The sequence below is a fragment of the Diospyros lotus genome, chromosome 9, assembly GCF_014633365.1.
Source record: "Diospyros lotus cultivar Yz01 chromosome 9, ASM1463336v1, whole genome shotgun sequence".
Classification (NCBI taxonomy): Eukaryota; Viridiplantae; Streptophyta; class Magnoliopsida; order Ericales; family Ebenaceae; genus Diospyros; species Diospyros lotus.
The window spans coordinates 36,981,683-36,996,716 of NC_068346.1; the positions used below are offsets into that span (position 1 = coordinate 36,981,683).

General features: G+C 41.4%; 2 protein-coding genes across 2 annotated transcripts; both read right to left on the reverse strand.

The window, feature by feature from the left end:
* Nucleotides 1–7,769: 7,769 nt before the first annotated feature.
* On the reverse strand, nucleotides 7,770–10,051 carry LOC127810446 (putative clathrin assembly protein At1g03050). Its single transcript, XM_052349945.1, has 2 exons — nucleotides 9,074–10,051; nucleotides 7,770–8,979 (listed from the first exon to the last, which is right to left on the reverse strand). The coding sequence occupies exons 1-2, from the start codon at nucleotides 9,708–9,710 to the stop codon at nucleotides 7,898–7,900; spliced, it is 1,719 nt and encodes a 572-aa protein (XP_052205905.1). The 5' UTR covers nucleotides 9,711–10,051; the 3' UTR covers nucleotides 7,770–7,897.
* Nucleotides 10,052–11,341: 1,290 nt separating this feature from the next.
* Nucleotides 11,342–14,743, reverse strand: LOC127810191 (peroxidase 43). Its single transcript, XM_052349525.1, has 3 exons — nucleotides 14,245–14,743; nucleotides 13,906–14,068; nucleotides 11,342–11,923 (listed from the first exon to the last, which is right to left on the reverse strand). Exons 1-3 carry the CDS (start codon nucleotides 14,623–14,625, stop codon nucleotides 11,502–11,504), a joined length of 966 nt encoding a protein of 321 aa, XP_052205485.1. The 5' UTR covers nucleotides 14,626–14,743; the 3' UTR covers nucleotides 11,342–11,501.
* Between the last annotated feature and the right edge of the window lie 291 nt (nucleotides 14,744–15,034).

The following is a 15,034-nucleotide window of genomic DNA, read 5'->3' on the forward strand; positions in this document are numbered from 1 at the left end:
GATTTTTTCAGCAATCCAAATTGCCACCGACCACCCAGATCAAAAGATCATGGTTTGGTGGTTTGGGGCACATCTGGTCTCTTGTGTTGTTGATATATCATGAAGATATGGATGGTACGGAGGCTAATGAAGTGGTGGCAAAGCCTCTAAATGTACAGTGAAGTGAGTTGGGTTTAAATGGAACTGTCCTGTCATATCCGAGGTGGTATGGTAATTGGGTTGATGTTAATCCTTTGGGTGACTGCAAATATCCCAAATAAATCATGCCGCAATTGGAACACTAATTAACACATACACGACAAACAATTAGTTGTCTCAAATATAACATATTATTATGTCACAGATATTTAAAAGTGTCTAAACCCTGTTTAATTAGTCAGCCGACCATTGCCAAAGTTAATTAATTTCTTAATATTGATATGACCCCATTCATTAGAATGGGGTTGAATGATTCAGTGATTAGTAATTAGTAATTAGGACGAACTTTAGTAAGCACTAGCTAGGCAGGCTAATAATAGTGACCATGTGGTGTGGAAAGTGAGGTATGTGCATGTGTAACCTTACTGATAACGTCACGTGATCCCCAAGGCAGAGAGAGAGAAAGAGAGAGAGAGAGAGTTTGTTTTAAGTGGTAGCTCAGTGGGAGACACCACGATTCGGGATATGTATTAAGTTTGAGTTTTATGAGTTTGGACTAATAATATTTGTCGTTGTTTGATGTCTGTGTAATCTTCGTTATTATTAGTTGAGATCTGATGTTAAATAAAGTAATGAGACTATTGTGAAAGTTTAGTCAACTCAATATTTTAAATAATAATAATATTCTAACAATAGATTTAATTACTATATACATGATGTGTGTTATAAGCAAACGTTCATCAAAAGTTATAAAAGCCCAAAAATTTCAAAATATTATTTTGTGTTTAAAATGATAGTCAAAACATCTCCAAGAGTTCTTGTCTCACGAACATTGAAAAAGCTTAGAGAAGATATGGTCTCTTGGATAGTCTCCCAGAGACCGTAATGAAGCTCTAGGAGACTATAACATTATGAAAGTTTATCTTGTAAATTTTTCTTTAATTGGGAGGTGGAGGCTCGAAAAAAGTGTAAATAAAATAATTTCGACATTTGAATTTTTTTTGGATAGTTTCACGAGAATGATAGACACTATACATAAGAATTATAATTCTATCACAAAATTTCATATTCTTCTATAAATAAATGAGCTTTCATTCTAAAAAAAAAAAAATATTTTTGATATTGTCGACGTTCGGAATCAGTCGATTATGATTCATAGGCTCACAATGAAATAATAATCACAAATGCAAAGAGGATGAACAAATGATAAGACATACACGGACAGTTTTTACGTAGTTCGACCAGAACGATGCATACTTTATAATTGTTCTTTGGTTATTCCAACAGAGTAAGAGTATATGATTGTTGTTCATCCTCCCTACAATGGTGTTTTTGACACCCATTATAGTGTGGGTTGTTTAAAACTTACATGAAATCTAAAATAATAGGATAATATTATGGAGACAAGATGTCATTATCAATCCCATAAAATCGGGAGTGGATCCCGCATTATAAGGGATCTGGTTTGCCTCAGATAAAGTGGGTGGGTCCTTATCTCCGGTTGTTCCGTGGCTTTGTTGTTATGCGAATTGAAAGATTAGACCAGCTTATTCAGTTAAGCCAAAGAGCTGGTAGCATTACTGGGAGTTCGCTCAGTTCTGCGATCTGAGCTCGGGTCTTAGCGACGTATGACCTAACGAGCTCAGCTTTGGGTCTATTGGGTTTCAGGAGATTAAGTTAGTTTGTTGGGTTGAGTTCACGTGAGGCTAGTGGAAGTGATCGACGTATACGTCTATGGGTAGACGAGCAAGGCCAGCCCAAGAGTTCAGATTTTGAGATGTGAAATGGCATTCTTGGGTTTCAGGGTAGAGTGTACGTGCTAAACTTTTGGGAGTTGAGGCAGAAAATTTTGGATGAAGCCCACAGAGCTAAGTATACCGTGCATCCAGGAGCCACGAAGATGTATCGAGATCTTCAGGAAATCTATTGGTGGCCTGGGATGAAGGCCAACGTGGCTAGGAGGGTGGCACAATGTGATATATGCCAAAGGGTAAAAATTGAACACCAGAAACCCGCATGGTTGATGAGACCTTTGGAAGTTCCTGAGTGGAAATGAAAACATATCACAATGGATTTCGTAACAAGATTTCCAAAGAGTCGAAGGGGCTGTGATGCCATTTGGGTTGTGATAGACAGGTTGACAAAGTCAGCGCATTTCCTACCTACGAGGATGGATCAACTGGTACGAAAATTTACAGAACAGTACGTAAAGGAAATAGTACGACTCCATGGTGGGCCGGTAAGTATAGTTTCAGATCGGGACCCGAGGTTCACCTCGAGGTTTTGGGAGAGTTTGCAGAAATGCATGGGGACTCAGCTAAAATTGAGTACGACTTATCATCCCCAGACTGACGGGCAATTAGAGAAGACAATTTAAGCACTTGAAGATATATTAAGATCCTGTGCCCTTAATTTTGGAGAAAATTGGGAGGAGCATCTGTCATTGGTAGAATTCACGTACAACAATAGTTACCACGGCAGCATCGGGATGGCTCCTTATGAGATTTTGTATGAAAGAAAGTGTCGGTCGCCTATCTGTTGGACTGAAGTAGGGGATAAGAAATGGTACGAAAAATACTTATAACTGATACTGATTTCAATATTATATTAAAATATTCTATAAAATTTAGTGTCTAACTTAAGTATTGGAGTGTTTGTATGGAAATTGTCATGCGTTATTTCATCATTCTTTTTCTTACAGAATTTAAGTGATTTGACAATGTTATTTCTAATAAATAAATTTATTATTGTGTTTAACCTACAACCACATAAAAAGTTGAATGAATAGTTGAAGTTGGTTTATTTCGCCATAAATAAATATTTGAACATTTAGGGATACGAGTTTAAATCTTGTTAATTCACTTAATTTTTATTTTTTTTAACAAGATACATAAAAATATTTTAAAAAATACTTTATTAATAAAATTTTGTACCATCAAAATATAATATTTACTTATATAATGATAGTAATCATACGAATGATTGTGCCGAAAGTGAGGGCATGTATGGAGCAAGGGTAGTTATGGTAATCCATGATTCTATTACATCAAAAGTCAAAATCCAAAGCTTACATATTGAGTCAACCATAAAGAAATTTATTTTTTAATTAAAAGACGAATAGTAATAAAGCCAAAATGTATTATTACTTTATTGGTTACACTTACTTTATTGCTAATTAGGTTAAATGTATTAGGAAGTGGTAAAGCTGAAATGTATTATTTAATTCGGACATTCATGAGATTTTTAATAATTAGGAACCACAATATGATTAAACCCACTTTGTTAATTACCATAATCTTGATATTTATTACCATCATCTCAAACTTGCTTCAAATTACATTTACTATCATATGATCTTTGTAAGATTATTATATTCTATTAATTTTATTCGAGTTGAATGAAACCAAACTCTTATTGGTAAGGCTTGGAGAGACCCAAATGAAATATGGGTTTGTCACATAATTTCAATTCAAGAAAATAAAAATGTTACACAAATTCTTAAATTTGACATTTGTAGTGGCACTCTATATTGATGGTTAAATATTTAATGATGATTATTCATATTGATTAATAAATAATCAATTTATGAAGATTATTTATCAAATTTATTAGTGACAAACTTATTTGCGAGTATAGCATTTGTCAATTCATAGTTTGTGTTATTGTCAAAAATTCAACAAGTAAAATTTGTACAAGAATAGCTTAAGCTATGGTAGAACTAGGCAAAGAATAAGATTAAGAGAGTTAACTATTATTTAGGGGAACTCATGTTATTTTTTTTTTGGATTACGTCTTATTACTGGCGTTCTCAGCCACCCCGCCTTTAGAGCTATACTGAGGAGATAAATCGATGAATGTGTCTGAATGATTAGGGTGGTAGGCCTTGACACCACTAATGTCACTTCTAAAATCCTCTCGCAGAAGGAAACATTCTGCTTCCTTCAAGAATCAAACCTACACTGAGAACTCCCTAACAAACTTTCAATCTACCCTTTTACCACTCCGCTATGCCTTGAGAGGACAAACAATTGTTTGGAAAAAGCTCCTGCAAGACAATAATCAGGAGTTGTCAAGGAGAAAGTGTTAGGAACTCAAGTCTCAACCCTTGAGGTTTGGGACACACCCGGCTTGGACAGCAGCCCGGGCATTGGCGCAACAGGCGAGAGTTCTCAGCAACCCGATAGCAGTGACAAGCATGCTGCGCCAAGCGAGGCTCCGCCATACCAACCAGTGCACCAACAGGTGTCATCTGGGGTCGCAGCCCAGCACCAGCATGCACAGTCAGCCCACAGTGTAGCCACAAGGGGCCAACCTAGCCCAGCATGATGAAGCCCACCAGACCTGGCCCATCACAGGCCCAGTCTAGCAAGCCCATCAGCCCATTTCGTCCAGCCATCAGATGAAGACCAAGAGCCAAGTCAGTTCACTTGATCTGGCTCCTTTAATAGATACATAATTGCATACATTATGTATTTTCTTTAATTGCTCTTTTATTTTCAGCATTCATGTATCTCTTTATTTCCAACATTGATGCATTGCATTATTGCTTGCATTCATGTAGATGCTTAAGTTACAAATCTGCATTCATGTACTTAGGCATCTAAAGGGTCATTGCCAGCCACTATATAAGGCTTTGATCTCCTTTCATTTGAGGCTAATGAGTAATCAAAAAACGTAACTAGTGAAGTGTTCTTCACAATCCTGATTTCTACCTTCTATCCTGTGATAGTTAGGCAAAAATCACCCTTCCGGGAACCAGGGCATCCATCATTGGTGCTCTCGTTGAGAGGTTTGCCATCCTCTCTTTCGAAGCTCTGGTGCTTGGAAGACGTTTCCAGAAGTTGTCTATCCAACGGTCATCCAACAATGACGGGATGACAGACGCACAAGGACCGTATTGAGAATTTGGAGAACATAGCCAACACCATGGACGAAAAATTCTCACGATTGGAGCGGACGCTACAGAATCTGACCATCTTGGTGGAGCAGCAGCAGCAACAAGCGCCAAGGCGCAACAATAGCCGCTCATCTTCCCACAGGCAGCGATCTGTGGCATCAGCTAGCCAGAGGTCCAATTCGGGCTCTGATGGTGAATTCGAGACAGACGCACGAGGCGGTAATTGGAATCCCACAAGCACCAACCGGCCAGCCTTCAAACCACGCCTACAATTTCCCACATTTTCGGGTGAGGATCCTATCTCTTGGCTCAATCGTGCCAATTTATTTTTCAAGTCACAAGACATGAGCAGTAAGGAAAAGGTGGAGTATGCCGCCTATTACCTTGAGGGCGAGGCGAGCCATTGGTGGCAGTGGCTGTCACGCACCTATGACAACCAAGGCAAGGGCATCCGTTGGAAGGATTTTGAAATGGAGGTACGCACCCGTTTTGGCCCTACCGGCTTTGTGGACTATGATGAAGTCCTGTCAAAGATGCGGCAGACAGGATCCTTGAGGGACTACCAGCAGGAATTCGAAAGGGTGGCCACACAAGTTGAAGATTGGCCAGAGAAGGCCTTGATCGGGGCATTCATTGGGGGCCTATTTCCGGATATTGTTGCAGAAGTCAAGCTTCACCAACCCACCACGATGCGCCAAGCAATTGATATTGCTCGGCTGAAAGATGACTAGTTGCGCTCCATGCGCAAGGCGACTGCGCACAAAGGGCCTGGCACGGACGAATCTAGTTCCAGCACGCACGAGGGAAAGCCACCGCTTGTGCCACAAGTCGCAGGTAGCAAGCAAATACCGCCTGGAGTCCGAAGGCTATCATATGCCGAGATGCAGAGGAAGCGAGAGCAAGGCCTTTGCTTCAACTGCAACGAAAAATTTACCATCGGCCACAAGTGCAAAGTAGCCCAATCTTTTTTTATCGAGGTAGATGACCCACCAAAGGAGGAGGAAGATGAAGAGTCACACCCACACATGCCTTTTAACATGCCTGCAGCCAACAACGAGATGGAGCCTAAGGATCTGCCAGAGGCGTCCTTTCATGCGCTGACAGCATCCATGGGGCCACAGACTATGCTAGTGACAGCATGGCTCAAGGGCACAACCATCAGTTTGCTGATAGATAGCGGGTCGACTTGTAACTTCATCAGCACCCAAATGGCACACCGACTATGGATTCCCACAACCAGCATTAAGCCTTTTAACGTGCAGGTTGCCACCGGAGAACGCCTCACATGCACACAGCAGTGCAGGGCCGTGAGTCTAAAGATTCAACACGTTCCAATTACTGTTGATTTATTTTCCATACCATTAGTCGGGATGGACAGTGTGTTGGGGGCGCAGTGGTTAGCCCAACTGGGCAAAGTTGTGTTTGACTACAAGCAGATGGCCATGGAGTTTACCTTAGCAGGCCAACAAGTGTGCTTGGCTATGCCAGTTTTTTCGCAACCATTCGAGGGCCATACTGATGCCAGCGATGTAGGCAGGGGCGCAATGCTTGTGCAGCAAGGCCCGCCAAATGGCCTACTGCAGCCGTTACCCGTGCCTAAGCAAATCTGGGAGGACCGCAACATAGCACCCAAGGACGAGACTTGGAAATCCATTCAGCATTCAGCCTACCAGTTTCCTCACATGCACCTTGAGGACAAGATGCTTCCGAAGGGGCGGGGAATGTTAGGAACTCAAGTCTCAACCCTTGAGGTTTGGGACACACCCGGCTCAGACAGCAGCCCGGGCATTGGCGCAACAGGCGAGAGTTCTCAGCAACCCGATAGCAGTGACAAGCATGCTGCGCTAAGCAAGGCTCCGCCATACCAACCAGTGCACCAACAGGTGCCATCTGGGGTCGCAGCCCAGCACCAGCATGCACAGTCAGCCCACAGTGCAGCCACAAGGGGCCAACCTAGCCCAGCATGATGAAGCCCACCAGACCTGGCCCATCACAGGCCCAGTCTAGCAAGCCCATCAGCCCATTTCGTCCAGCCATCAGATGAAGACCAAGAGCCAAGTCAGTTCACTTGATCTGGCTCCTTTAATAGATACATAATTGCATACATTATGTATTTCTTTTAATTGCTCTTTTATTTTCAGCATTCATGTATCTCTTTATTTCCAACATTGATGCATTGCATTATTGCTTGCATTCATGTAGATGCTTAAGTTACAAATCTGCATTCATGTACTTAGGCATCTAAGGGGTCATTGCCAGCCACTATATAAGGCTTTGATCTCCTTTCATTTGAGGCTAATGAGTAATCAAAAAACGTAACTAGTGAAGTGTTTTTCACAATCCCGATTTCTACCTTCTATCCTGTGATAGTTAGGCAAAAATCACCCTTTCGGGAACCAGGGCATCCATCAGAAAGTCCCTATTTATATTTCCACAAGAGAGTGACTCGACTAGGTGTGAAGTTCTTGTCAACGTGAAGACTATGACTGTTCGGGAAAACTTTCTCCTTTTATCTGCTCAAGCATGAGAAAGTGCATCTTCTCTGGGAGAACTTTACTTCCTCCAGATGATAGGCTACAACAGTTTGTGTTGTTGGATTGTTTTTTTGGGTATCTGAATGTATGATTTATTTCCCATAAGTTTAGTTTGGTTGGTGAAAATAACAACATTATAATAATAGCATTCAACTATTGTTTACAAGATTGTGTTTACAATACCAATCCTCTCTGCCAAACAATCAAGACATATTGTATACTTTGTTCTAAAAATAATGGCCCCTTTGGACTTTGGTTGCTTTCAATTTCATCTTCACCAGCAAAAGGAGAATTGATGAAACATATGATATGGCTGCCTAATTAATCTTCAGTAACCTCCCATATTGTGCTGATAGTATCCTGTTTGTTGTATCCTTGCAAATCCAACTTGCCCCTGCATCCCATCCCTCGCATATTGCTGCCACATTAGCTGCTCTTCCACTAGCAGTCTCTGCTTCTTCTCCATCTCCGACATCTGCACGTAAGACGGTGGAGGCACCACTAGCGAGGCCTCGAATGGATCGGCGCTACTCGATGTCCCCGTATTTCCTTTCGGTGCCGGCAAGGCCAGCATTGCCGGCCTCCCGGCCGATCCAAACGCAACGCTACTAGCACTGCCCGTAGCCGAGTAACCTGAGTTGGCCATTGCTTGTATTGTTTCTCCTTGTTGATACATGCCATTGAGCAGCATCATGTCAAAACCGCCGGCCAGCGAAGGTTTCTGGCTCTGCAAATGGCTCGCCGATTGGACCAGAGCCATCTCCCAGTTCTCCGTGTCTTTGAAGGCTTCCCAAGCCGGAGCCGGAGCCGGAGCGCCATCAAACAAAGCCAAAGCGAATTGATTTCCTCGTTCTTCGCTTGTCAATGCGTCTCCAGCCAAGTTCAACAGATCAGCTTCTTTCTTGGGCTCTTCCTCTTTCTCTGGTTCTGGCTTCTCCTCCTCCGCCTCTTCCTTCTCCGGCTCCTCGTTAAACCCTTCCGCCGGCGGCAACGCCTTGATCGCGTTCATGTCCTCTACGGTACCTTCCGACTTCTTCTCTTCTTCTTCCTTGGGTTCATCATTCTGTTCAAGCAGCAAAAGCTTCTTGTCATGCAGCGACGCGGACTTGTCTCGGATGAAATCGTCCATGACGGCCAGTTTCTTCTTTGTGATTCGCTCGACCTCGGGGTATTCGGAAGCACGTGCGACTCCGGCGTGCTTGCACCAGCCGTAGAACTCATCTAGCTCATTGAATTGCTTCGAAAGCCGGCAGAAGATGTCGTAGACTTTGTCGGCGTCACTGATGTCTAACCCCGCGAATCGATCGACTAAGACGTTGAGTATTTCTATTACGTCGTAGTATATCTGGAAACTTTCTTTCACCATGGGATAGAGCGCCATGAGCACCACCCTGTTATCCTGCGCCGCCCCTGTGTCGCCATTGAAGCAACAAAACCTCAGTACATCCATATACTGACTTTTGTGAAGAAATTCTATGTACGATTCTCAGATAGTTGTACGAACCTCTAGGCTTGCACGCTAGGAAGCGCTCAATGAGTTGCATCAAATGGTGGATTTTGTTAAAAATGAGGTCAATATTCATCTCGGAGACCGACGCGGCTCTGCGCTGGGATGGGCTGTCCTCCTCTTCGTCTTCATCGTAAGCGCAGGCGCTGAGCTTGCCTCGCCGGCCCTGCATTCTGAACTCCAGCCTTTCATCAAGGTACATGGCGTACGTCCGTACAAACGCCGAGTAGTCCCACGAATTGGACCTCGAAGAGTCCCGGAAATCCGACAAGTTCAGGAGGCGAGTCCCACGCCTCGTGGCGAAGAAGAACTCTTGCTCGTAGGCGGGGTCGCCGTCGATGAGGAGGCGGTGGATGAGAATGAGCGACTTGAGCGCCACGATCCAGTTCTTGGTCTTGCAGAGGCGCCGGGAAATGGTGGAGACGCAGGCGCTTATGTAGGTGCGCGAGTAGCAGGTCAGGCTTAGGATCTCCCGGACATGGCGCTCCTCTGACGGGTATTCCTCGTGGCGGGTCACCTTCACGATGGCCACCTCGAGATCGGAGAGGCAGGTGCTGTTGCCGACCTTGGCCAGGCTTATGCTGGTCTGATCCTTCACTGCTCCGATGGCTTTTCTTAACTTGCTCGGAGCCATTATTGCGAAACGAATGCTGATCAGAAATGAAGATAAGAATTAATTGTTGGCAGAGGGCTTCAACTGTGCGATTGGATGCAATAAGGAAAGGAAAGAAAGGCGAAAGAAAGAAAGCCGGCGGCCGGAAAAAGGAAGGAAGACGAAGAGGGGTCTTGGTCTTCCTTTGGCTCCTTTCTCTTCTCCTCTGTTCCTCTCTTTCTCTTCCTCTTCTCGCTATCTGATTCTTTCTCCTTTCCTTTCTTGGCTATTCAGGTGTTTGCTTTGACTGAGAATGGATATTTGATCTCTCGCCCACCATCGGTTCGCCGCAATTTTAGCATTTTCCTAGAATTGGAATGCCACCAGCCGTCAGGGAGAGAAGCTAGCCAACGACCGTTGTTATTTGCCTTCAACCTAGTTTCCGTTAGATTATTTTAGGATAATGTTTATCTAAATAAATATTTATTACAAATAAAAATATCATTCTTCTTATTTTAACCATTATAATAATAATAATCTCTCTCAAAAAAATTTGACAAATAACTCTCATAAATTGATATGATATTAGATAAAATTATTTTAAATTTATACATTAAGTCAATTTGTGAATATTGTTTATCAAATTTAGTTATGGATATAAAATTTCTTTAAATTATTTATAATTATTTAGAAACAATCATTTACTTAGTATTATATTTAAGTGATATTCTATACATGACACATAATATAATATATGTTAACATACAAGTAGGGCCGGACCTTCCATGAGGCCCATAAGGCGGTTGTCTTTGGGCCCATGAATATTTAATTATTTGGGGGTCCATAAACCTCCCTCTCTAGTAAACACCCAGTACCCAAGTAATCCACCGCCCATCCTTTCCACCCATTGCAAATGTGCCTCACCTTGCCCTAACCCCTTTCTGTATTACTCTCGCTCGTTTTTGCTAGTTGCCTTTCTCTCGCTCTTCGTCGCCATCATTGGCTCTCTTCTCGGCCGCTCGCGGCTCGCCCTCGCTCTTGCTCTCGCTTCTCACTACTCTGTCGCTCGCTGCCTTTCTCTTGCTCTCTGTCACTCGTGTCCTCGTCCTCGCTCTCACCATCACTGGCTCTTCCCTCGGTCGCTCGCAGCTCGCCCTCGGTCGTCCGTCGCTCTCTGCCTCTCTTACTCCGTCGTTCACCCTCGCCGATGGTGGCTCACTCTTGCCTCTTTCTCCGTCGCTCGCTCACTAATTCTCTCATCTCTCAATTGCTGCCGATTGATTCAAATTTGCTTCTCAAAGGCTTTGACTTCACAATTCGAATGTATTTTATGAGAGCCCATTTTTATATTTCGCCTCAAGATCATAAAATCTCATGTATGACATTGCATACAAGTGTCGTTTCAAATGTCAAATTCATTTGGGTGATACTGACGGTCTGTCACACGCAATTGAGAGTTTGGGATACCAATAAATCATGGAAATGAACCTATTCAAGGGGCTAGACCCCTTTTCCCTAGCTTCGCTTCGTAATGAACCTATCCGTCCACCTAGAATCGTAGAGCAAATTTACTGAATTTTAGAAAAAGTGAGATAGTCTGGCGAAGGTGTCACCGAACTCTCCAGTCTCCAAGTTACAAAAAGAAAACAAAACTTCATAACTGTACACTGCAATGCATTAAACTTTCAAATTCATTTATGAACATTTCATACAACTAAAATGAAGAATTTGCATTTGCCAGTCGGATGGTAAATTGAGATATAGGCGAGATAGAATGGAACACTGAAACAAATTTATATATGTATACATATAGCTTTTCTTGTAACTGTAAATTCAATTGAAAGCTCCACAAACACGCCTAATCTGACCTTGCGAACCTGTTTTGACATCAATCGCCCCCATTTTCACGATCGACTCAACGAAATCCGTCTCGAAGAAGGGACCGACGAAGGGGCTGAGCAAGCCGAAGTAAGAGTCCACCACGGACCTGGTTCCCTCATCGTCGTACAGCCTTGCATCGGACTCCAGCACTGCAAATCCACCGCGAATGTTCTGGAGGATCTGGTTGTCGAATGCCTGCGCGCTGCCTCGATCAATCGGTAGCCGGACGTTCACGTCGCCGTTCTCCGGGCACCGAGATTTTAGCTCCTCGAGGAACTGTGCGTTTATGGCCGGATCCGACCCGCCGCCGGGCCTGAAATTATACAGCCTCCTCGTCATGAAGAAGCACGCCGTCGTGCCGATCGTATGTGCAGCTGAAAATTTTCTTCACAAAGTTATGAATAAGCAGAAGCTATATTTATTATATTTTATTTTTATTTATGTTCACTAATAAATTATTTAATTATTAAAATTAAAATATAATAAATATATTTTATCTAAAAATAAGATATTTTTTTACTATTTAATCTTTTTTTTTTTCAAAGACGGTTTCAGATTATTCAATCGACTCAAATATTAAACTAAAATTTTAAAAAGGTTTTGTCAACGAATTCTCTAATACATTATTCGTTAAGATTCAATAAATAAATAAATGTCAACTCATCTAGGGTTACAAGTGGGTCAGTGACTTAGTGTTTAATTTGACAAAATCTCGATCAAATTCGTTTAGTAAGATAAATGATTCAATCTTGAATCTAAGTTCGAATCTCGATTTATAAAAAAGACAACTTTAAACTTAGTAAAACTCGTGAACACGTTCAATTAAATCTCGTGAATATTAATATGATCAATTATAAATTCATAAACATGCTTGATCAAAAAGTTTATGAATAGCTTGTGAATAATCTCGTTTATAAATATATTATTAATTATAAAATTATTAAACTTTAAAATATTATAATAATAGAATTAAATTGAATATATTTAAAATTATTATATATATTAATTTCATCATTTAACATAATATATATATAATAAAATAAAATAATATATTAAGTTTAAACAAAATAATATGTTCTCACAAGCCTGAGCTCAAAGCGCTCAGGTTCATGTTAAGCTTGAGCTCGAGTTTAGTTCGTTAAATTGGTTCGTGAGTTGGGCATGAGATTAATAACTTTTAATTCGGCTCAATTCGATTGTAATCTTAAATTTATCTTCACTTGTTTAAAACTAATCAAATTTTATTATTATTTATGTTTGATATTAAATACAAAGATTATAATCTTTATATTAAATGTGAGACACAAATAACAAAAATATTTAATTAATAAAATAAATTAACATTATAAAAAACTGAAAAAGACAAATGGAAGTGATTAATGAACAGCAGTTAGAGGTTGGTAAAGCACATCTGTCGCACCGTTGGCTTCCAATTTAATTGCCGATAAGACCCATATCCATACGCCCTTATTAAATATTTGGATTATTTAAATGTGTGTGTTATGTGGTGCCCCCTGTAACACACCGACGCCTCTCCTTCACCTACAATCCAAAATCTTAGAAGGAAGAGGCTCAGGTGCCCATCAAGAGACCACCAATGTAACCTTAGACTAAGGGCACTTGATTGATTTTATATCGAGAATCTTGAAGTGATCTTTTCTTAAACTCTCTCTTAATATTATTGAGGGATGTTTTTAAAAGAGTTTCATGAGTTAGGAGATTTTCATGAAATATACAAATTTGAAAATTTTTCTCTAGACAATACAGAAGATTTAGAAACTTCAAGAGATGTGATTTTTAGATATTATCCACACAAGATCGTGAAAAATGAGTCAAACATATCTACAATATTCTTGCTTACGAATTTGGAAACATGTCTAATATGCTCATGAAAGAATGTGATTTTTTTCAAGTATCATATTTTTTATAAATAAAAGAATTCTCTTCCAATTAAACTATACTTAAAACTCTATACTAACTATAGTTTTACTTATTCTACACTCTAAAAAACTAGTTTAAGTATCGGAAGGTTTGTGCGAGAGACTCATTTGTGCCCTAATTAATTTCTTCCTTGTAGATCGCCTACAAACTTCAATCGAAATACTCTTTTACTGTAAATAAATTTATTATTGTATCTAGACAATTATTATTATTATTATTATTACTATTAGGAGGACAATATTAATCATTATTAAAGGACAATAATTAGTATTATCCTATACTATCATTGCCCACGCGTAGGCAGTGCCACAACCGCCAACTACTCGAATGCCACGGGAGCTGCATGAATGAGAGTGGCAGCGCCAGCGCGCGCGCGAGCGAGCGAGAGAGAGAGAGAGAGAGAGAGAGAGAATACCAGTAAGAAGCACGAGGTCCTTGTCCGAGAGGCCCTTCTGCAAGAACCTGGACTTGAGTAGCTGAATGGAGTCAGATACATCGGGCATCCCATCCGCCATGGAAACATTCGAAACCATTCCATCCCTTCTTCCTGTAGGCACCTGATAAGCCGGACCATTTGCCTGCACTTCCATTCCCATTCCCCCACCCACCAAATTCATCAAAACTACATATCCATATATCTAATTCTCATAAAATCTCTAGAAAATTCTGCCAAATAATTAATGAACTGGGAGGTACGTTTATTTTGATCGATAATGGAGAAATTGAGTTAATTGGGAGTGGGTTGAATACACACCAAGGCCACGGCATCACGAGCAGCCAAGGCCACGATATCTGCGCAAGAGACCACGCCGGGGCACGCCGCTTCGAGCTGGGCCTTGGCCTGGTCAATTACGTCGAACCCGCCAACGCCTTGGTGGCCAAACGCGTTCCTCTCCGCATCGGGGCCGTTGTTGATGAGGATGGAAGCGTCGCAGCCGTGGACGAAGCAGTCGTGGAAGTGGAGCCGGAGCAAGACGGGGGCGGTGTTGGTGTTGGAGGCGGCGGCTTGACGGACGACGCTGCCGACGATGGCCTCCGCGTCTGGGCATGTCTCCGCGTAGAACCCCACTCTCAGCTGCGCCTCTGAGATCCTCACAATGTAAGTCAGCAGAATAAGCAGAATCACTAGCCCCATTCTTTAACACAGTAGATGGGTTCACAGAGAGATTGGGGAAATTGGAGAGAGACAGAGGGGATAGAGAGAACTGGTTCTTAAATAAGAAGGTGCCACCAAGCGAGGATGGAGGTGGCCATGTGTCAAATTCAATTGATTTGCATGTGCTTTCTTTTCTTTTCCTGCCCTGTTATTCTCTTTCTATTTTTGGAGATGAGGGAACAAAAGGATAATACAAAAATATATAATATATAATATTTTTTTTTCTAAACTTTGTCCAAATATTATTTGACCTGTAAAGGTGAGTCCTATATCCATCGATGTATCCAATCAAATCACATCTTGATATGAAAAGTAAAATAAAGTAATTAATAAGTAATAATAATGTATAACAGATAAAGTATATTACTCTCAGAATTTATGTTTTTAT

Bases quoted from the DNA above. Each gene is read 5' to 3' on its own strand.
- LOC127810446 (XM_052349945.1), bottom strand. From the start codon at position 9,710: ATGGCTCCGAGCAAGTTAAGAAAAGCCATCGGAGCAGTGAAGGATCAG. The intron at 8,980-9,073 runs GTTCGTACAACT...ATGGCGACACAG, and splicing joins CCTAGCGTGCAAGCCTAGAG to GGGCGGCGCAGGATAACAGG.
- LOC127810191 (XM_052349525.1), bottom strand. From the start codon at position 14,625: ATGGGGCTAGTGATTCTGCTTATTCTGCTGACTTACATTGTGAGGATC. The intron at 14,069-14,244 runs GTGTGTATTCAA...ATGGAAGTGCAG, and splicing joins CTCGTGATGCCGTGGCCTTG to GCAAATGGTCCGGCTTATCA. The intron at 11,924-13,905 runs GTATTCTCTCTC...GAAAATTTTCAG, and splicing joins GGACCTCGTGCTTCTTACTG to CTGCACATACGATCGGCACG.